At 31.8% G+C, this 27978-nt stretch overlaps 1 protein-coding gene across 2 annotated transcripts; it reads left to right on the top strand.

Annotated features, from left to right (window-relative positions):
* Positions 1–50: 50 nt before the first annotated feature.
* On the top strand, positions 51–27978 carry LOC129976632 (fatty-acid amide hydrolase 2-B-like). 2 transcript variants are annotated; one of them, XM_056090299.1, is made up of 8 exons: positions 51–125; positions 2694–2876; positions 5936–6155; positions 10878–11087; positions 12538–12657; positions 23220–23371; positions 26317–26409; positions 27302–27978. In XM_056090299.1, the coding sequence occupies exons 1-8, from the start codon at positions 66–68 to the stop codon at positions 27881–27883; spliced, it is 1620 nt and encodes a 539-aa protein (XP_055946274.1). In that variant the 5' UTR covers positions 51–65; the 3' UTR covers positions 27884–27978. The 2 variants fall into 2 exon arrangements, with proteins under 2 accessions (XP_055946274.1, XP_055946275.1); XM_056090300.1 differs by lacking the exon at positions 51–125 and adding an exon at positions 132–361.

Below are 27978 nucleotides of genomic sequence, written 5' to 3'. Positions count from 1 at the left end.
TCTTCAAGTCTGACATCTTTATGCACATGTTTTTGCTTCTAGTCATTCGCATAGATGACGATTGAATGGTGACAGTTCCAACTGCTTTAATGTCTGATGAATTCTTTTCTTCTTTCCAGAATAAGGTTTCGATACGATCTTTATTCATTTTCTAAAATTTTATGCTAGGTTTAAGTGTTAATAGTTTCGAGATGTAGCGGTTTTAGAACTTGACGAATCCTTGAGAACAAGAATAGAATATTGATTAATCGGTTGCATGCCATAACGTAAGAAAAAACGATACGTTAAATATTCAGGTCTTTGAGCTAAATTATTCTCAAGAAAAATTGTTTGTATTTGGATTTTAAAAATTTTACTAAAGGTAAGATTATTTTATTATTTATTATTATTTTTCGTCTAGGAAAAACAGTTCCTTAATTTCACTTCTGTAGAGTCTGAAAGAACCCGTTCCTATATAATGGGAATTCTTAAATGAGATGAAATTAGCGGAAGCGGTCTCTGCGAAATTTTCTCGCACATTTTCTGATAAAACTGTTATCCCACTTCTTCCCCTCGGAATTAACATGTGAACCCCTCACAAGGCCATTAATACCAATAATACTCATATTTTTATTTTTGGTGTGTCTTATATAGTTCTTATGAATGAGACTCCAAAAATAAAAATCAGAGCATTAGTGGTATTCATGGTGCACATGAGGTTTGTGTGTTTCCCATTATAGTACACAACACCATATTAGACTTTCGGGTGTTCTTTTTACAAACGACTGGAACCAAGATTTGTCAGAGAATCACATATTAAATTAGATGAAATCAAAATCGCAAATCAAATTTCATTTATCGAAGTCGCATTTTTTTAATTATCATGTTTACATGCATGCAATGGATAGTCAATCTTTGAACTGGTTCAATACCAATTTGATGCGGATCAATACTTGAGATTCTGAATACGTGCACCAATTGCATTGTTTTGGCTCTTTGTGTTTGTTTGTTTGTTTCTTATGGCACTTGCCACTGACAAGCTCACTGTTACGAAGACAGCGATTTAAGCCTGAGGGGGAACGTCTCTTATTTTTTATAGCAGCGCCAACTAAGGCCAAGAGTACGACTTTGCCACTCACGCATCACTCATTCGCTTGCACAACCCCTTTTTACAGGAGGGCACATTCACACATCTCACAGATAGAACAACAGAAGAACAACCATGCCCAAACCGGGACTCGAACCCGGGACTCGAACCCGGGACGCCCAGATCACTGGGAAGACGCGCTACCCCTATGCCAGGACGCCGGCCCTTTGTGTTTAGTTTCTATATTTATCATGTTTGCTTGTACTTGGACAGCCATACTTTCAGTGAATGGATTTCGCTCAAAACTCGACAGAAATCTACAAATTTGGTGTAAAAAAATTTAGTTCAAACATACTAAATTTTATTTATATATCTCAAAGTAGTCTTAAATTATTGTTTCATAAACAAAATGGCCGTCAGACATAATTCCAAATCTTATATTTCGGTTGCAGGGATGCTTGGAACTTGTAATACATCATAATCTGGAATTAGAATTTTTTGACGATTACAATGCTTTTATTTATATACTTAGCTTGCTAATCACTTTGTTCTCCCAAATTATAGACTTTTTAAGCTATTAAACGAGTAAATATTTAAAATTTCACCATGCTATTTTATACAAGATTGAATTCAATTTTCTACAAACTACAGTGGATATAAATTAAAGATTGTATATAGTACTTCGAAATAAAAGTGAAAATCTTGTTTCGGAGCAAATGTTCAAAGAAAGCAATTGTTTCGATTTTAGTTTTAATATTATCAAAAGCACGCGACTGAATGTTTTGATAGTTGCATTTGAATTCAAGTATAGCATTTTTGTTACTGATTGCAAATTTGAATAACTTATCATTAAATTTGTTAACTTGTTGTTTCTTATGGCACTTGCCACGGACAAGCCCGCTGTTCAAAGACAGCCGATTTAAGCCTAAGAGGATGCGCCTCTTGTTCTTATGGTTGAACCAACTTGGGCCAAGAGTATGACTTGACTACTCACGCATCACTCATTCGCTTGCACAGCCCCTTTTTACAGGAGGGCATATTCAGACATCTCACAGATAGAACAGGAAGAACAACCATGCCTAAACCGAGACTCGAACCCGGGACGCCCAGATCACGGGGAAGATGCGCTACCCCTATGCCAAGACACCGGAATTTGCTAATTTTAATTAATTAATTAAAAATTTAATTTCAATTTAAATTAATGCTTTAATTAATTAAACTTCTAATTAAAAGTTCAGAAAAATCGCTCCGAGTTTCAAATTTCCACCTTCAATGTATATGTGTCCAATTCCGGGACAGAATATTGTATATACGTCTGTGTAGATATAAAACAAACGGTCAGGCCTACAGAGCCTCAACACACGCACACTATTATTAGTAGGTATTTACTCATATTTATATTTATTTTTTAAAAAGAGGGGAGGTGCATGTAATTAAGTTTTAGACATATCTAAATATTTAGAAAGTCGACACACACATTCGCTTTTATTAATAGTAGCAGTAAGTAATGACACACTTTTGACAATATTGATTTACAGAATTATGAGCGTAAAAATATTTATTCTCTTATAAATTATGCATCAAATTTATTCATTCTATCATTTGGTGCTAATTTATTTATTTCTAGATGCTAAGAACATGTATGGACTTCTTCAGATTTATGTTAGTGTTAACAAGACCGCTGTCAGATCGCCTTTTGGACTTCATCTATCGTTTGATAATGGGAAAAACAAAAGAACTGCCTTCCATTGACAACAAGATTCTCCTCATGACTGCTACAGAGCTAGCTGAAAAAATCCGCAAGAAACAAGTAAGAATAGCTCCATTTTTAAAAAAATCACCATGTACCATTTGAAGTAATCAAATCACTAGCATGACAATAATGTACAAAACATAATGAATAGATCAATTTACAAATAAATATAGATTGTATTCCTCGACAGCATATGCCTCTGGTAGCTTCACCCAAGTGTACAGGCGATTCGGAACTAATGTTCAGTAATTTACTTTGAAGTTAAACGCACACAGATAAGTAGTTTTCACGTAAGAGCATAAGGTCATAAATGTAACTTTATAGAGCCGTGAAAATAATAGATTACTCTGTTATTCTGAATGCCTATTTAAGAAACGTAATTCTAGAAATAGTTTTTCCAGGATTTGGTGATAATTGCCACATTCTTGGAACACTTCTTATTGTTCCTATTATCCTAGTTGACAGCTTTATGGATCGAATAAATAGTCTTTAGAAACCTAGATGTTGATGTCATTGTGTTCCAAATTGCCTTCTTGCTCATGAATTTTTATACGTATTCTAGAAATAGTTTTTCCCGGATTTGGTGATAATTGCCACATTCTTGGAACACTTATTATTGTTCCTATTATCCTAGTTGACAGCTTTATGGATCGAATAAATAGTCTTTAGAAACCTAGATGTTGATGTCATTGTGTTCCAAATTGCCTTCTTGCTCATGAATTTTTATACGTATTCTAGAAATCCTAGAAATAGTTTTTCCAGGATTTGCTGATAATTGCCACATTCTTGGAACACTCATTATTGTTCCTACTATCCTAGTTGACAGCATTATGGATCGAATAAACAGTCTTTAGAGCCCTAGATGTTGATGTCATTGTGCTCCAAATTGCCTTCTTGCTCATGAATTTTTATACGCCCCGAAAAGTGAGTTATCATTAGCCGCCTTTGGCCACCAACTGATTAGTCAGAAATATTGTCCCTCTGGTTACCATTCAGTAACAAATTATTTTTAAGAATAGAATTGTCAATGAATAGCGTTATTTTATAAGTTTAAATTTGTTCTGCTCAGTGCGGACACGAACCATACTAATAAGTGAAGTCCCACGATATCATAGTGCTATTGAAAACATAGATGTCGAGATCATTTATCTTCTAACTTTCATGATATTGTAACTTATCGTTCTTACTATTCACATAAATTACTCAAATAATGAATATAGTCTGTACTGTCTGAAAACTGTCTTTCGTAGTTTTTAAAATGGGAGAAAAGCGCTACCACGTACTTTCCCTTACATAGGGTACTAACATGCCTTGAAAAGGCTCTTTTGACGCCATAAAAAATTAAAAACGAAGCTTACGAAATAGTTTGCTGATTTTCTATCACAACCACTCCTAGAGCGATCATACTCTGTGGTAGCAGCACCACGTTCCTAAATTATTATTTGTATTTCTGATTTCCTTGAAAATTACAAGCATTTGTTTCGAATCATCTGATGCTCATCCATGAGAAATTTCTGGATGCACTCATAGATACAGGTGAAAACACTGACGGTCAACAATGATTAGGTCGATCACTCACTTCTAAAAGACTGATGGCGGTTTAACATTTTGCTCTTGTCATTAGGCCGTCACTTTCCCCAACATATACAATTACATAGGTCATATTAATAATATGTTTCTTTGAGATGATGATAAAATAAATATATTCAAATGAATATTATCAAAAACTTGCTTTTGATATATAATTTGAAGAAAATGAATTGTAATTTTACTTTTAGTGCTAAAGGTAAATGTAAAATTAACCCTTTTGTGTACACATTTTATAATTATTTTGAATTTTAAAGCGACATAATTAAAATATAATAGTGCATATATATCTCAACTGAATGCATGGGCAGATTAAAGGCTTTCTGCGGTAGGAACTCCAGATTCAAAAGATAGAGCCTGCAAGGATTATCTTCTTTAAGCTTTCTCGCATAAATGTATTTGTGTATTATGAGATAGAATGCGAGAGTATGTACAGGCTATTGGCAAATAATAGTTATGAAAGATCCAAATAGTATGTGAGATTTGACGATTAATCACTGGTATGCGGCTAATACACAAACCCCAGAAAAACGAAAATGGTACTTTTCCATTATACCGGCGCAAATCACACCAAGCAGAATTTTTGGCGATAGCACACAGTCGCCAGAACAAATTACACAAAGCAGACTTTATTAGCCACAACACAAAAAGGTTTACTAGCGGCGATATTCCGTTTGGCGTTGGTCATTATTGGCAACTTTATCGACTGTGCCAGTATAATGGAAACGTTCCCCGAAAATGTATTTTTAACGACTTTTGAAACCAAAATTTGACAAAGAACTAACATTTAAGTCAAGATTACATACAAAATTTCACATATTTAAATTACTGGATTTTTTTTTTTTGAATTATTGCTTTTAAATGCTTATAAAAACACAGACCGACAGATGATCATCCCTTTGACAGATGTGGTTCAAAATTTGATTTAAAAAAAATCTACACTTTAAATGCTAAAATTATGATAGATGTTTCATTTATCTAAGTTGTTACGTTTTTTAATTATCTACTGTCAACAGCTTGATGGACTTCTACCAAATTTGACACATATCCCACTTTAGATGTTAAATCTGTGTACCAAATTTTATTCATGTAGCTCTCTTCGTTTTGCAGTTATCGTGTTATTCGGATAGCCGAGTCGACAGACTTCCTCCGGGTAAATTTCCCTCAAAATTTGAAAAAATTCTACAATTCTACAGGCTAGTGTAAATATCATGTACCAAATTTCAGCCGCTTAGCACAAAACGGTTATCTTATTTTTTAATTTTTTTTTTTTTTGAGTTATTGTGTCCACAGACAGACAAATGGATAGACATAATTTCATAAATTTGTATTTCGGACTCAAAGAAGTCTAAAGAGTGGAAATCCGTCAAAATTTCGAGTTCATATTTTTCATTACAATGTTTTCTCTTTATATACTTTGTATACCAGAAAATAAAAGGACTTCGAAAAGAGTTCTTAACTTTCGTTGTACTTTTATTTTTGCTCCACTGTTGTAATCTAAAAATTATTTCAACCGTTCCTGTTCTAAGCTGAGCTGTGAAGAAGTGATGAAAGCGTACGTAGATCGATCGAAGGCTGTGCATCCGTACATCAACGCTGTCGTGGATGAAAGATACGATGATGCTTTAAAAGACGCCAGGGCAGTCGATGCCTTTCTCGCCAATACCACAAAATCTGAAGAGGAAATACGTCAGGACACTCCGCTGCTTGGAGTGCCTTTCACCTGCAAAGAAGCTATTGGTGTCAAAGGTAACTGAATCCATAATCTTGCAAAAGTAGTTCCCCTCCCCGCACAAAAACCTATTCGTACGCTTCAAAAATAATGTCGTTAATTGTTACAGTGCCAAAAAGATAATAGAATATTCGTTTTGAACATATTTTCAATGACCATCTGAGTCCGAAATTTCATTTAATTTGCTTATGAAGGTGTGCGTTTGTGTGTATGCATGTGTGTTTATGTATACATGCACTATATGCTATCACGAAACACAGCATAAAAATAAATAGACATTCTATACTCGGATGCCAGAATAGCCTGGTTTTTAGGGTGTTGGATTCGCGTCCCTGAGGTTGCGAGTTCGAACCCCGTCGGTCTAAGACTCCCTATGTGTGTGGTGGCTGGGGCCCATATAAATCTGTCGTGGTCATGAAGTCCTTTATGTCGACAGTAATATCACTGGGGGTACTAGATCAGGGATGATCTTTCTCTGATTCAGGTCTAAATTGCGATCTGTGGTTGAGAGAATGAAATGCATGAATGAAGTCCGCCCCTTGAAAAGATAAGTGTGTGTAGATAAGTCGTATTCTTGACCCTAGAGGGCGCTACTGAAAAATAAGAGACGCACCCTTAGCTTAAAATCACTGACTTCTAAAGTCAGTGGGCTTGTCTTTGACAAGTGTCATTAGAAACAACAACATATTCTGGTGAATTTATTCAAAACTAAATAAAAAATTAACTCGACTAATTTATTGAATTTTTGGTTATCAATTTTATGTAAGCACGAATAGATAAATCAAGTAACAATCTATTTTTAATTTGAATTGATTTAAGATTTTCTACAAATCTAGACCCATCTCTGGCCTCATGGTAATGTTTACCTTTCCAAAACTTAACATATGTCCACGATTCTCCGGAAAAAATCCTCTTTTTTAATTCCACCGTCTAGCTTGTTGCATTTTTGAGTTATCAATTTCATATAGTCACGAATAGACAAATCACCTAACAGTCAACTTATCGATATATTTTATTTAAATTTTCTAATAATCTAGGCATTTTTACACCGAATTTCAGTCTTCCAAAATTATTCATATATCAACAAGCTCGGTGCAAAAATCTTCTTTTTCGTCTAGTTCGGTGTATTTTTGTGTTATCGCTTTCACATAGGCATAAATAGATAAATTGATTAACCTATTAATGGATTTAATTCAAATTTGTATACTATCTTCAATTAGCCATACATATGCAAATTTCATCTATTAAGGTAATTAAAATTTTGAATTGCTGTTTTTATATGCGTACAGATTTCAAAAACAGAAAAACAAATAGATTTTCTCCCCTAGCCGGATTTCGTCGAAAATTTACTAGAAGCATTTCATCCTTATTGTTTGTTGCTTTAAAAAAAATATATCTAATTCACTGATAGACAGAAAGAGAATTCCAAAAATAAGTTTCTTTTTTTTAATTTAGGAGATTTAAAGCGCGAACATTCGTCAAAAAATTGAAATTTTTGACAATAATAATAATAATAATAGTTTCCTTTTGTACGCTTCATGTTTGAGAAAATTAAAAAGTATTTTAATAATCATATTATACGAAAAAATTAGAATACTACAAGCGATTACATACCTTCAAAATAACTAGAATTAAAATCATAATAAATTAAACAAATCTTCCATTACTTTTATTTCATCACACGACAGCTTTAAAAATACCTGCCTTCATTGTTCAAAAGAAGTCGTTTTCTTTTTTCGTAATATTCGACAAGAAAACAGAACGAATTTAATTTTGAAATCAGTCGTGAATCCTTTGTTTTCTTCTCCTAGTATTATATCACAATAATTTACTACGCCAGATGCATTTCTTACTGTCACGTGATTGTGACGTAAAAAAAATGACTATTTTTATTGTTTCCGCGCACGCAAAAATATCGTTTGCACGAAGATTTCCAATTTAATATTTTCTCTTTCTTCATAGAAAATTCTTATTATAATGAAACTTGATAAATTTATTTCAATGAAACTTGGTTAATTTTAAAGGTTTTAATTCAAACTCGTCGGCAATTGAGGTCTGAAGCATTAGATTTCTTTTTAAACTAATGCCACAATATGTATAATTTGAATTAATTTTAATTAATTCGATATCAGAACTAAAATCTGAACTTAATTTTACTTTTGAATTGTTCTCGTCCGTATTTCGCATCCTCAGCGATTGAATTGATTGTACAGGTTGTGCAAATATCTTTTTATAATTCTTAAATGACTTAAAGATTTGTCTTCAATTTAAAAGACAATAAAAATTTGTTCACATTCTTTAAAAACTTGGAACCCTTTAAATTAGAATTACGCTATTTATTTTGAAATTTAATTGCACAATTGTTGTTTTCAAAACACTGTTGTTTGTTTATTAAAACTACATAATCATTTAAAGAGATTATTTCTGAACAAATTTTGAACGGAATATGGAATAAGTCTACACTGCAAATATTACAAACAAATCGATATGTCAGGCGTTGATCAAGATTAAAATCTTTTCCGTGCAATATTTTTAAGATAGAAACGATTTTCTATCAAATATTGCAATATAAAAAAAAACTTTTAAATATGTAAGAGAAATTTTTAAAAGATAGTGTAGTATAGCTCAAAATGTCAATGTTTCCCAGCAAAGGGATACTTAAAAATCTCCTTATTTCAAAATCATTCGTACTAAATTTTAGAAAGAATTAATAACGATAAAAACGTGGAAATTTGTCAAATCTGGAGTTTGAATTCTTTGATAATTACTTTACTTTCTCTATCTGCTTATACAAAAAAGTAAAAAAAAAAAAAGCAGTTCAAAATTTTAGCATTGCCCAGCAAAGGGGTTCCTATATATCTCCTTATTTCAAAATCATTTGCGTTGAATTTTCGAAAGAATTAATAACAATTGAATGAGCAATAGCACAAAAATGAAAATGGTCTCATTGAAAACATGAAATTTTTATTTTAAGATGGCATAAATTTTTTCTGGAATAATTTTTCCCAAAATTTCTATTGAAAAAGGCAAAATATTGATTAATTCCTCAAAGGCACAAGTCGCTGCTGTCGGAAAACATCTGAGTCATTTGCTCGCATGAGTAAATTATTCTTTTTGCCGCCGTTTTGGCGATCAATTATTTGGCGAGTTTCTGCTCGTACCCGGTAAAAGGAAAAGTGTCTGTACAGGTTAATGGCAATGCCAAACAAAAAATCTTTGGATATCAAAAATGAGTCTTAAAATTATACTCTATGACTTTGCTGCGATTGCTTTCGTTTAGGCACTGTTAAATCTTACTTTTAAATAACCTAAATCATGGAAAAAGATATATTTTAAAATAAAAAAGAAATTTAAGGAAATGGTCTCTCAGAAACTTTCTTGCACACACTCAAATAAAGTTATTATCTCTTTCACTTCGCATAAAATTGGACCACGAAAGCCTTGGACGGTATTGGCGAATAATAATCCTGAAATATTGATTTTTGGCTTGAATTTAGCACTTTTAGCTAATTTATCGTATGATTCTTGGCGATTAATCCGGGCATATGGTTATTAATACCCGAAAATCAATTTCATCTTTTAGATGAGTTTTCGAAACCAGAATTTCATAAAAAACTATAATTATAGTTACAAAATCATATACTAAATTTGATAATTGTATTATCGCATTTTTATGCTTGTGAAAGTATAGAAAATCGACCCTTTGATGGATTTAGTTCCGAATTTGACAGGCGTATATGCTTTATATGTTAAATCTGTATACCAAATTTTATTCATCGAGCTGTCTTCCTTTTTTTACCATTTATTGTGCTAAATTATATTCGGGCAGGCGTACAGACAGACTTCTTCTAAATGGATTTCTCTCAAATTTTAACAGAATTCTACGAATTTCGTGAAAAGATGGTATACCCATCAAGTTCAAAGTGTTTTTGAGTTGTCTTTGTCATAGATTGGCAAGCAGACATAATGCCAAAAATGTATTTTCGAACTCATTGAAGTCTAAAACGAGGAAAAATCATCTAAATTTCGATTTCAAATTTTTTTGACGATTACAATACTTTCTTTATATTTCGTGTATTAGAAAGTAAAAAAATAAAAATTGATAGAGCAGCTCAAAGTTAACATTAATTTTAATGCGTTTATTTTCTAACTTAGTAACAATTGAAATAAAATATTATGCAGTTACGAAATGAATATTAATAATACGGGAAAATTTTGAATTTTAAGATGATTTTAAAGCATTCTGTAGTAGTTATGAGACAAAAATGCAAAACTTTAGTTAATTTCCAATAGATTGAATATTTAATTAATTTCTGAACTTTGAAAAGTTAACAGTATTCTTTCTTTTGTATTACATAATAAGTATTCAAAATTCGGTTTAATTTGGACCAATTTTTTTAAGGAAAAAATGTGGGACCTACATAAATATAAACATGGTATACATAATAATTACAAAAGCTTTTTTTTTCTTATTAATTCTAAATTGTCATTTACTGTTTAACCTGTTCATTGGATAATTAGCATTTTTAAACCCCGTTTTTCCGAATTCCAATTTTTAGTAGCAGCAACTTTTTTATTGTGATCTCACCAATTTCTAAAAACCATAATTCTGGCATTATTGTAAATAAAGATGTATTCTGGTTAAAGTAATTTTTGGCTTATGCATTCGTTTTGATAATAAGCAATACAGACGTTTATTTAATCAATGTGAGCATTATAATATGAATTCTTTCTTTTAGGAATGATACAAGCGAATGGAATGAAACGGTACAAAGACCGACTTGCACTTCGGGACTCAGATACAGCTGCACTGTACAGAAAAGCAGGTGCTATCCCGGTGACTGTGACGAATGTTCCCGAGCTGTGCATGTGGTGGGAGACAGCTAACATTCCTTTTGGTTTGACGAAGAATCCTTATGACAACACGAGAACCGTTGGAGGGAGTTCAGGTTGCATTTTTTTCCTCTCAAATGAATTGTATTAAATGAAATGTGTCATCATTTAGGTAGAAAGAAAGGAATATGAACAATTATTCTTCATTTTGTAATCTTCCCATGGCACAGAAACATCATCGAACATTCACAATATATCCAAGAATATTTGGAAACTGCAATTTATCAGATAACGTGGTTTTGTTTTTTTAACAAAAGGATAGAATTGTATATGTATCAATTTAGTAAATCATTTAACTCGTCTTTTGGAAGTAATTTTGTTACTTTAACATAATGTGAAGTTAATTGAAAAATAGAGATTTGGAACTTGAAATCATCATTTTATTCAAAATTCACCAACTCTCTTTTTTCAAGATTCTTCAGTATTATGTCAATCGTCTTTACCATTTACAGGTATCCACCGTCAAGACAATGTAATTTTCGTTTAATATTGTTTGCATTCTCAACAATTTGCATTCTCATTTACAATGTTCTCATGCAATATTCTCCTTTTTCTTTTTGTTAATAGAATAGCTCTCAAGAAAATACAGCTGAGAAATAAGGATCATGGGATATCAAACGAGGTTATTTTGATAAATTAAGAAACGTCAAACCAATCAATTTAATAATAACCTTGTTATTTCGAAAATCAGCTAACCAACTCGTGGTGGCCATCTTATAATCGAAATATAATTTGTAAAGATTCATCTAAAGAATATTTTTCGAATTTTCTGCTCAAATGCAAAATACTTCCGGGCAATTGTTCAATAATTTGCAAGGAGGTCAGAAATACCAAAAAAAAAAAAAAATGAAAACAAATACATGGAGATGCAAATGTAGATAAATCACTACAGGAATTTGTAAAGAAACACTAATTGGTTGACGAACTGATATTCTAGTTTTTATTTTTTGTTCTTTCTTATTTTTAAAGATAAAATGTTTTTGATAAACGGTGTTGTAGTTCCTAACTGACATACGTGCATACTTGAAAATTTGCTATCAATAAAGCAAAAATTTTTTGAAAATTTATCATTCTAAATTTTTTCAAATCAATCGCTGTTGATGCCATCCAATCTCCTAATCATATCTTCCACTCTCTGAAATCTATTGGTTGTGAGAACACTTACGTGCGACTCGTGCTACGATAGCTGAAGCTTACACCAGCTTGTAAACATTATCACATTTATCTTTATTATACGGAATTTTATGAATCAATTAAATTTCATTCAAATCATTTATTTATTAACATTATATAATTCTTAATCAGTCTCTTATATTTCTTTATTAATTAAAGTAAAGAAAATGCGTTATCTTAATGTCAATTCTACACTTACAGCTGCATTTCTTAATGCATGTCCTGTGATATAGATTTTAATACCGTGGATGGTATTTCACTCAATACAGAGAATCCATTAATATTCTCATAATTAAGTGAAATAATAGATATATATAATTATTATTATTTTAGGAGGCGAAGGAGCAATCATTACAGCAGCAGCTGCTCTGATTGGTATTGGCAATGATTTGGCTGGAAGCATTCGTTTACCTGCCGCTTTCTGCGGAATCTACGGGCATAAACCTTCTAGATGTAAGTTAAAAGGATATTTTTTAAGCACTTGTTTTTAACGAGCATTGTCAGAATTCAAAAGAGATAAGAGGTAAGAAATTTGGTACAATTCGATTTTAATGGCAACCAAAAATCACCAAAAAGAAATTTCGCCAAATTTTAAAAATATACTCAAGTGCATATATATAGGTAAAAGTGAATTATATTGTGCACCCTGCTGCGCCAACAATGCCAAGTCGCCAATAAAGATGGCGAACAAAATAAACAAATACTTCCGAGGAACAGTTACGGTTACCATTTCCCGCCATATAATTAGGACTTTTTACTGATTATTCTTTTTTCATTCTAAATATTCTTCATAAAAAATCGAAATTGGATAAGTATTCTTCATTTTTTCCATATTTTGGCATCTGTAGAAGGCACCGGGCAGAATTTTTTAACTTAAAAATAACAGAAATAGTACATAACCAAAAGAAAAGAAAAGAAAGAAGGAACATTCTCCATACAAAATTTCAAACAAACATCCTTTTCCCAACTTCATCAACTAGTAAAAAAATATATTCCACTCGCCCTTCATCCATTCTGACGGTTCGATATCAAACCATTCTCAATACAAAATTTCAAACAAGCATCCTTTCCTAACTTCATCAACTCGTAAAAAATATATATAGAGAGAAATTTAACTCACCCTTCATCCATTCTATAGGTTCGAAATACTCCCGACATAACAAATTATGAAGAGAACCAACCGTTAGACCACCAAAAGAATTACTAGAACTGCGAAGAATTTCATTGCAGATGTATTTTAAAGTGAGAATGCAGACGATTTTTTAAAGCGCATACTGAGAATTAAAAATTGCAAAAGAATAAATATTTTCTGTTTGTATTCACATTAAAAAAAAGAAAGAAGAAAATAACTTTTAATTATAAGCTTAACTTTCTTTATTTAATAAACTTTTAATTATAGTAAATAACAAAATTAAAATCTTTAATCTATATTTTTAAATATTTTTAATTTAAAATTTTTCATAATATAGTTGTAGTTTATGTACAACTCAACCATTGCAAAAAGTAGTAAACAAAACAGCATTAGGGTTGCTAAAAGAGCGATCCGATGGGTTGCAATATTGGCGGCAAACTCGGGAACACATTATTCTTCACTTTATCCTATATATATGTTACCGTTAAAGTATATAATGCAGTTATTTCATAGAATACCTAGTTATTCCATGAAATAACTGATCGTGTCCGTTAAAGTGTGTAATATGTTATTAATTTGACACTTTAACTAGTTATTCTATGAAACAACTAGGTATTCTATATATTAACTAATGATAGACAGTTAAAGTGTAAAATAAACAATTTATCTAAAATGAAATTAAACTAATGATAGACAATTAAAATGAAAAAGAAGCAATTTATCTCATTTATGCAGCGTATAAATGGTATTTATGGAAACGTACCATAAAATCATTTGTTACAACAAGGATTACTAAAATGACACTTGGAATTACAAAGAACATTATTTCTAAAACAAAAACATTTTTTATTTCTAAAACAAACAAACAAAAACATAAGTGCAGTAGGGGTGGAAGGTAAATGTATTTGTCGTGCGAGATATATGATATAGATTATTTTACACTTCAACGGGCTGCAGATCGTTATTCTATGAAATAACTAGTTAAACCATGAAATACAAGAGAGTTTTATACTTTAACGGAAACGATCAGTTATTTCATGGAATAACTAGGTATTCTATAAAATAACGGATTTCATACTTTAACGGTAACATATATAATAAATATGTCATGAATATAGATCAAATCACATGCTGCCAATTGAAATCACCAAATTGGCGAAATTTTTTCTTGGCGCTTTTTTGGTCACCGTCACAACCGACAAGTAGCATTTAATATTTGAGAGGAGATGTATGTTTGATGATTACAAATGATTAACAAAAATGTTGGAAAATCAGAGATGTTATACAAGCGTCCTCTATACATATTACATAAAACGTAACGTTTCATATTTAAATATTATAAAGCATTGTTTATTTGAAATCTTAAAGTGTAAAGCGTTTGAATTTTTTTTAACTTCTGGGTTATAAATTATTTTCAGTCTTTATTTAATTACAAACTATTGAAAAACTTTCAAATCAATTACATAAAATAATTAACCACCTGCTTTATTAATTTTATTTAATATTGTTATGGAACTTCCGCCTGTAAGTCCATAAAGTTAACGGGTTCGTGTAGTAGATGTATGGAGCGCACTGTCAACAGGCCTCGGTGACAAAAGACGACTTTATTAACACGAAGTCACTGATACGCAGGCAAATTCACAGCCGGAGAAGCACACAAGTAACACACAGCAGTACGTAATAGCCCAACGCAGCACAAAAAAGATAAGCTGGTCGAAGCAGTCAGGGAGAGAGAGCTCGTTCAATTAACCAGAGTTGAACTCAAAACACTGCCTTCTCTGAATTGTTGAGAGGGATTACGGCTCATTGGGGCCGCAGTCCCCACCATCCGTAAATCTAAAAATGGTTAACTTTGAAGTGATATGAAACTGACCTTAGTAATTACAGTGCATCATACATGGTTTATTTTAGTTTAGAAGTATTGTTTTCTTGTGTGTGGGGAAAAAAAAGGGTTATGTATTATTTGTCTGCAATTTAAATTGCAAGGGCACAGCGAGGTCTGCGTTTGTTGCAGGTGTCGTTTATATCATATGTCGGTAGGTTACTTAGGGTGGGGAAACACTGCCTTCAGCTTGAGACTGCCGTCCTTTTAAAGTTCCCAGGAGGTGGAGCTAGAAGGTTCGGGACCAATAAGGGCGTATCTCAGTTCGTGTTGGATGGATCGTTAAAATTCTCGAAGTTTCCAGCATTATCTATTTTGTAGCCAAAGTCGCCAAATTGTCGCCAACCTCTGGGATCACTGGCTCGGAACTGGAGTATCATCCAATACAGATGATTGTAAATCGGTCTTTCCGGTGATAAAACTAACCATGCTTTAAAACAACATTACAAATTTGTAACATTATTTTATTGCCAATTATATTAAATAATTAGATATCTTTAACCACCTGCTGGTTCTCGGGGATATTGGTTTATTAAATTTCTCTACAACTAGCCACCATCGGTGATCAATTTCACCACCAGTTTATTGACTTTAAGGATGTAAAACGATTCATCAAATGCATGTAAAAATGTTTCGCTATTTGATACGACTGAAAATCAGGAATTCAGTTAAGTCGGCTTATTGCAAATAAAAAATGTATATATTACAAAATAAAAGAGGAAGGGACAATCTACTATGGACTTGATGATAGCAAAAAAAAAAAAAAAAAAAACGCGATTAAATGTTTTGACGGATGAATTTGAATTCTATTCTAGCATTTAAAAACATTAATGCATATAGTGTATCGAACCGAACCAAAAATATTATTAAAATTAAGGGGAAAATTCTATAGAAATAGAATTAATATCATTTAAAAGATAATTTTTTTGAGTTTTAAGATAATATAAAGATTATTTTTGTAAAACAATTGTTTTGGATGGCAGGAATATCAGTTTCCTTGGGCAAATAATAACGATTACCCATCTGCGATGTTTATGTTTATTTTTGGATTCGATTAAACTTTTTGTTTCAAGTCTATTTCTATGTTTCTTCTATATCTTCTTTCCTCTGATTGACTGTACTTTTTGGTGACATGGCGAATCATCTCGCAAACATTTCTAAACATTTTTGCTGCTCCAGTTTTCAGCTACGGGAAGCGTTAAATTCAATACAGCTGTTAAAACGTTCAATTACGATGTCTGAAATTCGTTAAGACGGTTTGTTTACATTTTTACGGTTGCCATACGACAATAAGTAATAAGAGCGATTTTTGAGCCACGTACGTTAGCGCTTTATAAATATGCATCGCGTAGATATAATTTTATGATTATGGTTCCATTAAACTGACAGACATTAAAACCGCATTGTATTTATAGCTTTATATTTCCTTTATTCATTTTGCGCATGTACTAAATAAGTTATTACATGGCATCATAATGCTATTAAAAATTTAAGTATGTTGTTCACCTATCTTCTAACTTTTCGCAATTCTGTAGCATCATATCCGTATTCCTCATATACACTTAGCAGATATTAAATAGAATGCTTCTTTCTCAGCTTTTAACAATGGAAGAAAGTATGAGGTTGAATATTTGAAGAAACAAACGAAAACTATTTGAAATTCATTTCAATAATGAAGATATTTTTGTAAAATATACTTAAAAATATGTTTAAAGATTAATTAAATCTAGACTAAGGAATTTTGCAGAAAACTAAATTGGGATAGTTGAAAAGATAATTTTTTTGGACTTTAAAGCAGTGTAAAAATCATTCTTAAACGGGAACATTTTCTGAAGTTGCTCCCAAAAACATCAAAATTGCGTTTACCTTGAATTAAAATTACATTTAAAATTCAAAGAATCATGCCGAGATGCACATTTCAACCATTCTAGTGCATATGTGTGCCAAATTTGGTACTAGTCAAACGGTCTACTCGACCCGCACGAACCAGAAAATTTAAATGATCGGAAAGTGGTGAAGCATGATTGAGTATGGTCAAGACCTAAGGGCTATAATTGGCCACGGTAGAACCCTACTGAAGGAGGAAAGTTCTGTCATCGGTGGGGAATAGCTGACCCAGCCCCATTAGTAATTATTAGTGTAGATATGCGTTGAATTTGGAACCAAATCAGTTAAAAAGTCAATCTGTACTTTCACAGTCATGTAAATACGATAACTCAAAAACTTACTGATATAAATACATGACTTTCTGACTACAGTTGTAATTCTGTATCAAATTTTGATTTTAATCTAACGGAAAAAATCCCGTCCAAAATAGACTTTCGTTTTTCTGTTCTCTGGTATTAACCTCATTCCAAAGATAGAACATCAAAGTGCGCACTCTAAAGGCTGTTTAGTAACTATTGCTGGCCGATGGCATAAATAATTCACAAGAACATTTATTAGAAAGTATGCAATAAAGTTTTGATGAGATTATTTCTCTGGTTTCCAGTATTTCAACATATGCGATTTGAATCTCTAAGCCGCTTTTTTCGCTCCGTAAACTGACAAAATATTCAGTATTGAACCCATATTTACAATGCTTTTAGTCTGTTTCGTCAGCTTCCTCAATTCATCAGTGCCTCAGCAATTCATTACCATTACCCGAATCATAAACACCCGTAATGCCGTAAAATTTAAAACACAAGATTTTCTTCCAGTCAAGATTTTCTTTCAATCTGGATAAGAATTTAGATTATTGTACAGTTTCTCGCAAAATAAATCCAATGGTCCAAGAATTTGCCAAAAGTCCTCTATCTCTGATTGCTATCAGAAATTGTAGCAAAAGACTTTTAGGGTTACAATAGAACATTTCACTATTGAAGTTGGCGACAAATTGCCCCAAAATAATTCAACATTGGCAGCCATAATTATTCGTATTAAATTTGTAATCAAAGTTGCTGTGCGATTTTCTTACTACATTTATAGTTCTGTTCGAAATTCTGGTTTTTAATTGGCTGGGAAAAAAATCGGTCTAAAACATAAATTCGGTTTTCGGAAACTAATAGCTGCATGCCAAGGATTAATTGCCAAAAATTCATTGGAAATCGCACAATGGATTCAGTAAAAATGCTAAATTTACTCCAAAGATCAATAATTCATTAACTATTGTTCGTTAATGTTATGCAAGTCATTCGCAACTTTACCAAAAAGTCCAAATTTTTACGTGGAATGAAGGGAATAATATATTTATTAGAGAGTATGCGAGAACGTTTTGGAGAAACCATTCCAACTGATTTAATACAAGTGTTTTAATAATTTTTTTAATATAAGTGTTGCATTTAATTTTTAAATCTTTAATGATCGGCATGTACTTTCTATTAACAAAATATTGAAAATATTGAAAATAATAATATAAAATTATTTGAATCCAATAAATGCAATCTAATATATTTTTATATAGCCCCTGATCTAATTTGTCATATTTAGAGAAGTATTCCCGGCATCAACCAGTTTAATAAATAAAAAATCATTCATTTGAATTATAAAACTTTAAATATTGCTATTTAAATAATTCAACAATGGAATTCCATAGCCGAGAAAACGATCTTAAAAGGCCATATGCAAAGTTAAATTATGAATTATAGTGTTATAGGTTTAGATTTCTTTGAAATGAGAAAATATTAGTTGTGATTCATAGAAAATTATAATGTTCAAGTATTAATTTAAAAAGAGATTTAATATATTTTACTTTTTGGCCATTTTATTAATCTTTTATGGAGTATAAAATTCAGAGCATTAGCAAAAAAAAGTTTTGTTGTAATAAATACATCTTGTAGAATGAAAAAAAAAAAAATTGCTAGTTAAACAGCGATCGTCTACATCAAAGTGAAAGTGGTAAACATACTTTCACTGAACATTAAAGGTAAAAATATTTCAAGTTTGGAATTAAGGCAAATTAAAACAATTGATTGATGTTTTCCAGCATAAAACAATAGAATTACTAAGAACTGAAAACAAATAGTTGATTGAATTATTTTTTAAATTTTATTTGGTTTAATCCTAATTTAGTGTGCTCCCGAGTTTGTCACCAATGTTGCAACCCCCAAAAAAGGAAGCGGAATAATCTAATAAACATCTAATACAGGTATTTTGTAAGAAATGAAAATTAAAAATAATCGACAAATAAACATACATTAAAGAACTTTATTAAGTTACGTTTTATAATAGAAAGTATAATTATTGCAAAATAAATCATTCAATGTCATTCTTAAAATCATCTATAAATAGATAATATTTAACCTTTTTTTTTATTCTTTTCAAATTATTTTATTCTAATTAAAATCGTCTGTTTACGAATTTTGTCAGAACAGAAACTAAACTGTTGTTATTTTCAGAATCCATAAGTTTAATGAGCTAACGAAATTACTAGGTTCCCGTATCCGCTGCTAGCGAAGTCGTTGGATGTTTCCTTAAGTTAAAAAATTCTGCCCGGTGCCTTTTTCAAATATCGGAGCATCGAATTTTATTATCTAAAGTACAGATCGGCTCAGTCGGTTTGCAAAAGTTCGTTATATTAGAATTCAAAGAAGATTCAGAAATTGCAGCCCATAAAGATTCAAAAAGAAGTGTTCTTAGATTTTTAAAAAAAATCGTGATTAATAAATCTCATAATTTTAATATAAATAGTGGATAACTGTAACTGTCACAGTATTGTTTATATGGTCGGCCATCTTGATTGGCGATTTTTTATTGTTGGCATCCTTGGCTAGATAAGAGGCACACTAAACTAGAATTTTGCCCTTTATTTTGAATTTAATGGAATTTCCAGATGAATGGTTATATTTATTCATCTGAACAAACAAACAAAAAAAAACAAAAAAAAAAAAACCCACAAAGAGAAAAACTACAATCTTAAATATTCAATATATTTAAAATAATGTCAAAACATGAATAATAATATTGAAGGGAAGATCTCAATATAGAAGAAAAGTTTATTATATCAACAATATCTGTCATATTCTAGTAATTAAAATTGAATTTGAATTAAATATATTCTATTGAAAATGCTGAAAACTAAGATAAGAATATTTCAAACACAAGGAATTTAATATAAACTTAATTTTTAAATTGAGAAAATTTCTAAATTTAAATTTTTTGAGAAAAAAATGGAATATTGTTTTAACAAGCTTTCACGTTGTGAAATGAACAAGCAGTAATATACATTCTTACCACTTTTGAATTTGATTCTTATTAAAGATAGGGTCAATGTATTTCTAATCTATTATTTCAACTCAATGGAATAAATATTCTTTCCAGTGATCTAGAATAATATTCTGTTTACATACGAGGATTTCACTGTATGAACAAGTTTTAAATCTCAGTTTATGAAAAAAGTTTACACTTTTTACTTGAGATCGTTTAAAACATTTAATATTCATAAAAATATCGGGAGAATTCTACTATTCCAAAAGAAAAAATATCTGTTTTACGCTTCAAAATGCAAACAATAATTATTGAAGACTCACAAACCAGCTGTCAACCGGTAAATGTTTTTTGCCTTTTTTTAATATCAACACTTGTTCTTGTAAATATTGCTATTTTGATTTTTCATTTTAATAATTGATTTTGAATTTAAAAGAGGTATACTAACTTTTGTACTCTCTCGTATACGAAATATAGAATGAAGATATTCGTTACATTATACTCGCTAAAAAATTCAAACTCGAGATTTTGATGGATCTCTATGTTTAAGAACACTTCGAATGAGGGGAAAAAAAAAATTTTGTAATTATTTCGGCCTGTGAAGACGATAACTCAAAAATGTTTTGAGCTAGATGAATGAAAGTTAGTATATGGTCTTGACACCAAAGTTATCGATTTCTATCAAACTTTGAACAAAATTCAATCAAAAAAAGTTTGTCCGCCCGACTGTTCGAATACAATTTAATATTCAATAACTTTAAGAGGAAGACAGTTAAACAGATAAAATTTAGAATACAGATCTAAGATCTAAATGTGTAGATATTTGTCAAATTTAGAACGACCTCATCAAGGAGTTGACCGTTTGTCGATCTCAACTTTTGCATATATATAAGCGTGATAATTCAAAAGCGTAACAACTTAAATAAATGAATTTTAGTCAGCTGTTTTAGTATATAAAGTGAAGACTTTTATCAAGTTTTCAAACACTTCAATCAAAAAGTTGATCTGACAAGTCATTTGTAAGCACAATAATTCAAAAATTCAGTGACTGAAACATATGAAATTTGGTATGTAATCGTGTGATTTAAATTGTGATTCTGTGACAAATTTTGGTTTAAATCAGCAGTGGTAAAAGTCGGCCTAAATATATATTCTGTCTGATAGTATGTATAAACCACATTCCAGCGATTATTTGCCAAAGACCGCATTCTAGAAGACCCTTTCTTAATTATTGTTTCGTAACAATGACATATGATGAATAATACATAATTATATGGCATATGATGAATAGACATACGATGAATAATGCATAATACATTTATTACATAGTATACAAGAAAGTTTATGAGAAATCGCCCCTATTAGTTGTGATTGTTATTTACCATTCCACCCGACAGCACATTCTTTCCAGAATAAATTGCGTTTCAAACAATTTGAATGTGTTTCTGTTTTGTAAATTGTGAACTGACAATCACAAAATGTTCACAAATAATGAATATTTCAAACTGATATTGCTTTACTGATAGAACAATCGAAATAAGCTAGAGGCTGGCTGCAAATCAATAAATAAAATTTTTCGGTCAAAAATTTACATCTGAGGGTATGATTTTTCATGCAATTAAAATTTTCAGAGAAACCAGTAGTCGAAATTTTTTGTTTCTTTGAGACGTTTTAATTGAATCAACTCTACACCTACCTGATGAAAATGTTCTGAGGCAAGCACTCGTGAGCACTCAAGCAAGTGTGAAAATCTTTAAAGGAATATGGGGCATCCATATTATCCATTTATGGTACAAAATCTATTGTAAAAAAACAAAAAGTAGTCTTTTGATTTACGTAATTTTTATTTTAATCTTTTAAATAAACAAATTGTTGATTCATATTTCTTGAATCAAATTTTATGGACCCATGTGTGTGTGTGTGTGTGTGCGTGTGTGTAAATTTACAAGACAAGAAAGTAATACACATAATAATCACTTTTGGTTGCTAGGGAATCTTCGCTACATCCAACCAAATAGGCAGCAATTATATTGATATATGAATGTTTGGCTCCGAATGTTAAAGATAATCCAATCTGCAAGGAAAATATAAAAAAAAACAGTATTAAAAAATTTATAAAATGGGTCATCGAATGTCAAAATACTTAATTGTGTCAAAAAAAAATATTTTTAAAAAAGCGCAAATCTGAAAAAATATTTACAATTTATTTTTCCCTTCCTATTTGAGAGAAATTTTTAGAATATCACGTAAATGTATGTATCATATAAAAATAAATAGATGGTAAAAAATTTCAGTTCCATATTTGCATTATTTTTCGAAGAATATCAGTTCGTCGAAAAACACCTATCAGACTTTTTCTGTCTGTCCGAATCCGAGATACGAAACATGATATTTTTATAATCCCATGTCTGATAGTGAAAGGGAAAGTCAGCTATCTGACTCTCCGACCCGCCACGAAGGCACACGGATTTAAACCATAAATCTGAATGACCGGACCGCCGTAACAGCAACACAGGCGAGAACTGTGGTTGAGTCCTAAGGGCCATCACCGGTCGCGGTACAACCCTCCCGAAGGAAGTACGTCCCGTCATCGATGGGAGGAGTCAGATCCCCCACCTATTTACGTACCCTCCAGGGTGGCGAGATCCAACCACCATGCCGGAAGCATCTCATCCTCATTTCGAGGTGCCCCCCGGGGGTTTAGTGAAAGGGAAAAAGACCACCAGTAGAAAAAAGCATTCTATAATTTAAAAACAAAGAACAATTATGCCGGTTTAATAATGAATAATTTAGACGTTGCTCAATTTCATATTTTAGACGTGATATCCAATAAAGGGGAGTATCCAGAATGTTCCGACGTGTGGGATGATGTTGTGAGCACTGGTCCGATGTGTCGCTACGCCCAAGATCTTCCTATGCTCACCAGGCTGCTAGCAGAAAACAACAAAAACGTCAACTGGGACGAAGAGGTAAATTGGTACTTCTTCTTTCTTACAGTTCTTGCTATAAATCGCCAAAAAGTTAAGTCTCCTGTGATAAATCGAGAACAAAGGAAACGCATTATATATAAAGCAACCATTTAGACAAAATCTTGGCATTTTATGTAAAATGAAACTTGGCGTATTCTGAAAATCGCCAAATAAACTAGGGCCTTTAAATATCTACAATTATTTGTGTTCAGATTTGAAACGCTCTGATTTAATACTGTCTCTTAAATACATGTTTAGTGCGTTGCAATTATATTATTTGAAACTAGCCATGTTTGGCGATAAATTGGTTTGATGGGAGATCTGGATCCCTTTTACTTAAATTACATCTCCTAGACTTAATTTCATGAACATCATCAAATTATTTATAAGCACTAAATTGTCATGTATATTAAAGTCATGTAAATTTAATAATATAAAATACGTTATTTATGCATGAAAATTTTTAAAAGAAATCAATTCCATGGCATTGTGATGGATTGGAATGAGCGAGGATAGAACCTGGGGCCTTGTGGTTCGCAGTCCAGTAACAGGACCATGATACAAAAGCAATTGCTCGTGTAGCGTAGCTATTAACTGGCTTATACGCTTTCACCACAGACTCCCTCCAGTGAGTCGAACGATATGACTGTTGAGTGGTGATGTAATAGCTGTTGATTCTAATGTGCCTGTACCCATTTGAGTAGCGCCAAGCGTTATGGCGAGTGTTGTGTGGATGAGTGGTTGTTATTGCTGATGCTGTTGCGCCAAGTGAGTCTGACGGTTTTGTGTTGCTGCGTCAAGTGAATCTGACGACTTTGGTTTTGCTGTGGGTAGAGGGCGCCACAACAGCTATACGAAGGTTGAAGGTTGTCCGAGTCACCAATGTGGGGGATCGGAATGAGCGAGGATAGAACCTGGGCCGTTGTGGTTCGCAGTCGAGTAACATAACTACGATACAAAAGCAATTGCTTGTGTAGCGTAGCTGTTAACTGGCTTATAAGGTTTCACCACAGCATCATAGCTGAAATAAAAATGTAAGTGTCCGACTCATTGATCTTTTAACTTTCGCGGAGCAGTAAATTTACTTTTTCATTGTTCGCATGCAGAGCTGCTGTGTGGGTATTAAGCGCCCTTGTTCAAATTGAAATTTGGCGCCCCTTTGTGGGATTCTGTTGCACTCTTATAAAGTGCTGCAAATTATATATGAAATACTCTTTTATGGTATTCAAAATTTGACTTTCGAACTGAAAAGCTTTAAAATTATAATATTAAAACACGTTTGTCTTATTGTTTATTGATTTTTATTATTACTTAAATTATCTTATTGTTTTTTATTATTTCATAAATTTTAAAAATAAGCCAAGGATAAAACATTTTTTAAGTAAAATATAAGAATTAGAAAATATATTTAAATATGGATTCTCCTAGCTTTAGCAGCTAAAAACGCTCGTATCAATTCCTTTATATTTAATTTATCCAAAATTTCGCTGTCTATGGATATAATTGACAAGTCCGTTAAGCTCACCTGCGCCATGGTAGATCGCATGTAGTTTTTTATAATTTTAAGTTTTGAAAAACTTTGTTCTCCAGTAGCCACCGAAGCTGGAAGGGTTAAAGAAATCCGTAAAGATATTCCAATATTTGGAAATGTATCGGTAAGATTGTTTTCATTTAAAATATTAATAGGTGGCATATCCTCTTTGGTAAAACATCGCAAAGATAAGGGTATTCCCTGTTAATTCACGGGCACACTCACACGGTGGTGTCGCCACCATCATTACGGGGTAAAAAGCAAACTAAACAACGACGTTCAACCGCAACAGCTTCACAGCACATAAAGAATAAATATATTCCGATACAAAACATTCCCAATTCCTGTTGTTACATGTTACAAATTCTTATATTTTTAACACGTTCCGTGTGGTAGCACAAACTCTACACGGAACGTGTTTTTATTATTCGTATCGGCAATCAAATTTTATTTTACACAAACGAAAACAACCCGCAGGAACGAAAATAAAAATAAAACCAAATTAAAATATAAAATAAAAATAAAATCTCATTTTCATGCTTAGAAAATACAAAACATGCAAAATTGCTAGCGTATAATTAACAACTTTTATTTAAGTAACATTAAATAAAAAAACTATAAGTACTATAAATTTTGGCGCCCCCGTGGCCCAGGCGCCCTTGTGCGGTGAGCAATTTTGCCACCCCTACGCGGCGGCCCTGTTCGCATGAACAAACTGCTCAGATATTAAACATAACCGTTTTACCTAAACTTTTAAAAATGGAAAGAAAATCATGGAATTGAATATTTGATGAAATAATGAAAAACGGTTTGTGTTTTAAGGCAACAATGTAATCTATTGCAAATCAGTAAATCAATGTAAATCAGTAAAAAAAAAAAAAAAAAAAAAAAAACCTTTTTAAAATTATCAAAGTTCACTAAAAATTTGCTCAACTAATAATTCATTAAAAAAGATAATTTTTTGTTGATATAAAAGCTATTTTAGTGCTATAATATTTTAGAGCATTATTGCCTCTCATAGCATACTTATACCAATATAGTAACTGTAGGTCAAACGGTTTGCCCTGTAGAGCGCAAACACATAAATGCATATACATTCATATTTATTATTTGTAGAGATGGAATGTTTATAATCAAGTTGAAAATTTTTTGTAAAACAATGTTCTTCTAAAAATAAATGTATATATTAAATAATGAAAGATAAAATTCTTACAAAGTAAATTTTAGTACAATTCGTAATTCAGTGCAAAGCTATCTATGGTAGTCGTAGAGATATACTATTATAGCTATTATTCCTATACTATTATCTTTCAAAAATTCTAAACTTCAAAAGTTTTGGAAAATTAAAAAAAAAAAATGGATTCAAAAAACAAAAGGCTTTTAAAATGATTCCCATGTTTTTGTTACATTCCAGGTCGATTTCCATAAAATTAAAGTTTATTATATGGAAGAGCTTCCAGGATTTTTAAATAAAGCCGTTCCAGACATCAAGGAGGCCATTAGGAAGGTTAGTAAATTGATTTTTAATATAAATATAAGTAACATGTAATAGCAATTCAATATATCTGGTGCATTATACTGTCGGTTTAATCCATTTTGTATTTTGTGCGTACAATACTCTTTAAAAAAAGGTTTTAAAAGAATATTATTCAGTTTTCTCTTTCAACATAACTGCTAAGATAAAAATTTTAAATAATGCACAAGCAAATTGAAAATGCTTTCAGGTAACTCTATGTAGTAGGTCGTTAGATTCCTAAAACGTGTGTTCCTCTTATTAAATAATTTTTACTGCATAAACTTTCTTAGGAATTATCTTACCTTCTATTCCCTATTTTCATAAACAATTCTGTTTCTTAGTCTGCTTGTTTTGAGCTGTGAGATCCTCACAGGTGTCATAATCTGGTGGTAAATGGTTGGGAATTTTTCTTTTAAGCACCGTGCTTTTTTCAATAGAAAGGATTTGGAAGTAAGCGTACGCAAACCATATTTGAAATCCAATGCACAAAATGTTAGAAGAAGCATAAAAAAACAGTTCAAAATCACAAAAATGAGCATAGCCGATCTAGAGGTGTATGTTAGCTAGCACTGTAGTTGATCATTAGTCATTTAAAGTTCCTATTGAATGTAGAGAAAACTATAAAAATCAAATGCTGACTGAAATGGTAGTAGGATTGGACGATACTGTAGCAATATGATACTTTGTAACAGATGTATAAAACTGATAAGATTAAAATATCGGAAACTCAACTATCAACTTTTGGACTCGATTGATAATCTTCTCGATCTTATTCGGTTTCAATCAGTTGATGCTACATTAATCAGCTACAAAGTATTAGGTCGATATAACCTTGTTTAACACGTCTTTAAGAATACGCTGTACATATTTATTGTATTTTCAGGCTGCAAAGCACTTCGAAGACGAATACGGCATTAAACCAACGCAAATGCATCTGGACGAATTACGGTACGCTTTCAATATGTGGGAATGCCGGACCCTTGAAGTCGAAGGCCACGGAATGATAGCCGACATGGCCGAAGATGCCGACATCAACTTGTATTGGGAGCTCATCAAAAGCTTGTTTCGATGCTCAGACCACACCTTGCCTGCCATATACTTCGGAATGGTGGAACGCACTCGTAAAGACAAGTTTTACTACAAATGTCTCAAGCTTTTCAAAGAACTTGAAAGAAAGCTTGAAGAAATCCTGGAAGGTAATGCAATCCTGCTGCTTCCTACCCAGCCAGAACCACCTGTTCATTATCTTATGACAATTCCAAAATATCCAAACTTGGGCTACAATGGCATCTTCAATATTCTGGGATATTCAGTAACTCAAGTACCTGGAGGATTCAGTAAAGGGTTGCCTATTGGTATACAAGTCGTTGGTAGACAATATCAAGACCATCTGACGCTTGCAGTTGGGGTGGAGTTGGATAAGGTTTTTGGTGGATGGATCAGTCCATGTTCTATTTCTGTTTGAAAAAGTAGTTTTGAATTAGGAGAAAGCAACGCAAATAAAATATCTAAATGTTATATGTAAGTAATTTTTTTGAATAAAAAACAGAGAGAGTGGTT

The sequence above is a fragment of the Argiope bruennichi genome, chromosome 7, assembly GCF_947563725.1.
Source record: "Argiope bruennichi chromosome 7, qqArgBrue1.1, whole genome shotgun sequence".
NCBI classification, from domain to species: domain Eukaryota; kingdom Metazoa; phylum Arthropoda; class Arachnida; order Araneae; family Araneidae; genus Argiope; species Argiope bruennichi.
Note: the sequence above shows the minus strand (reverse complement) of the source record. Positions and strands in the feature narration are given on the sequence as shown.

What these genes read in the sequence shown, in the direction of transcription:
- LOC129976632 (XM_056090299.1), top strand. Translation starts at nt 66, where the DNA reads ATGGTGACAGTTCCAACTGCTTTAATGTCTGATGAATTCTTTTCTTCT. An exon ending in TTTCTTCTTTCCAGAATAAG is followed by an intron (nt 126 to 2,693) that starts GTTTCGATACGA and finishes ATTTATTTCTAG; the next exon opens with ATGCTAAGAACATGTATGGA. An exon ending in CGGGCATAAACCTTCTAGAT is followed by an intron (nt 12,658 to 23,219) that starts GTAAGTTAAAAG and finishes TTCATATTTTAG; the next exon opens with ACGTGATATCCAATAAAGGG.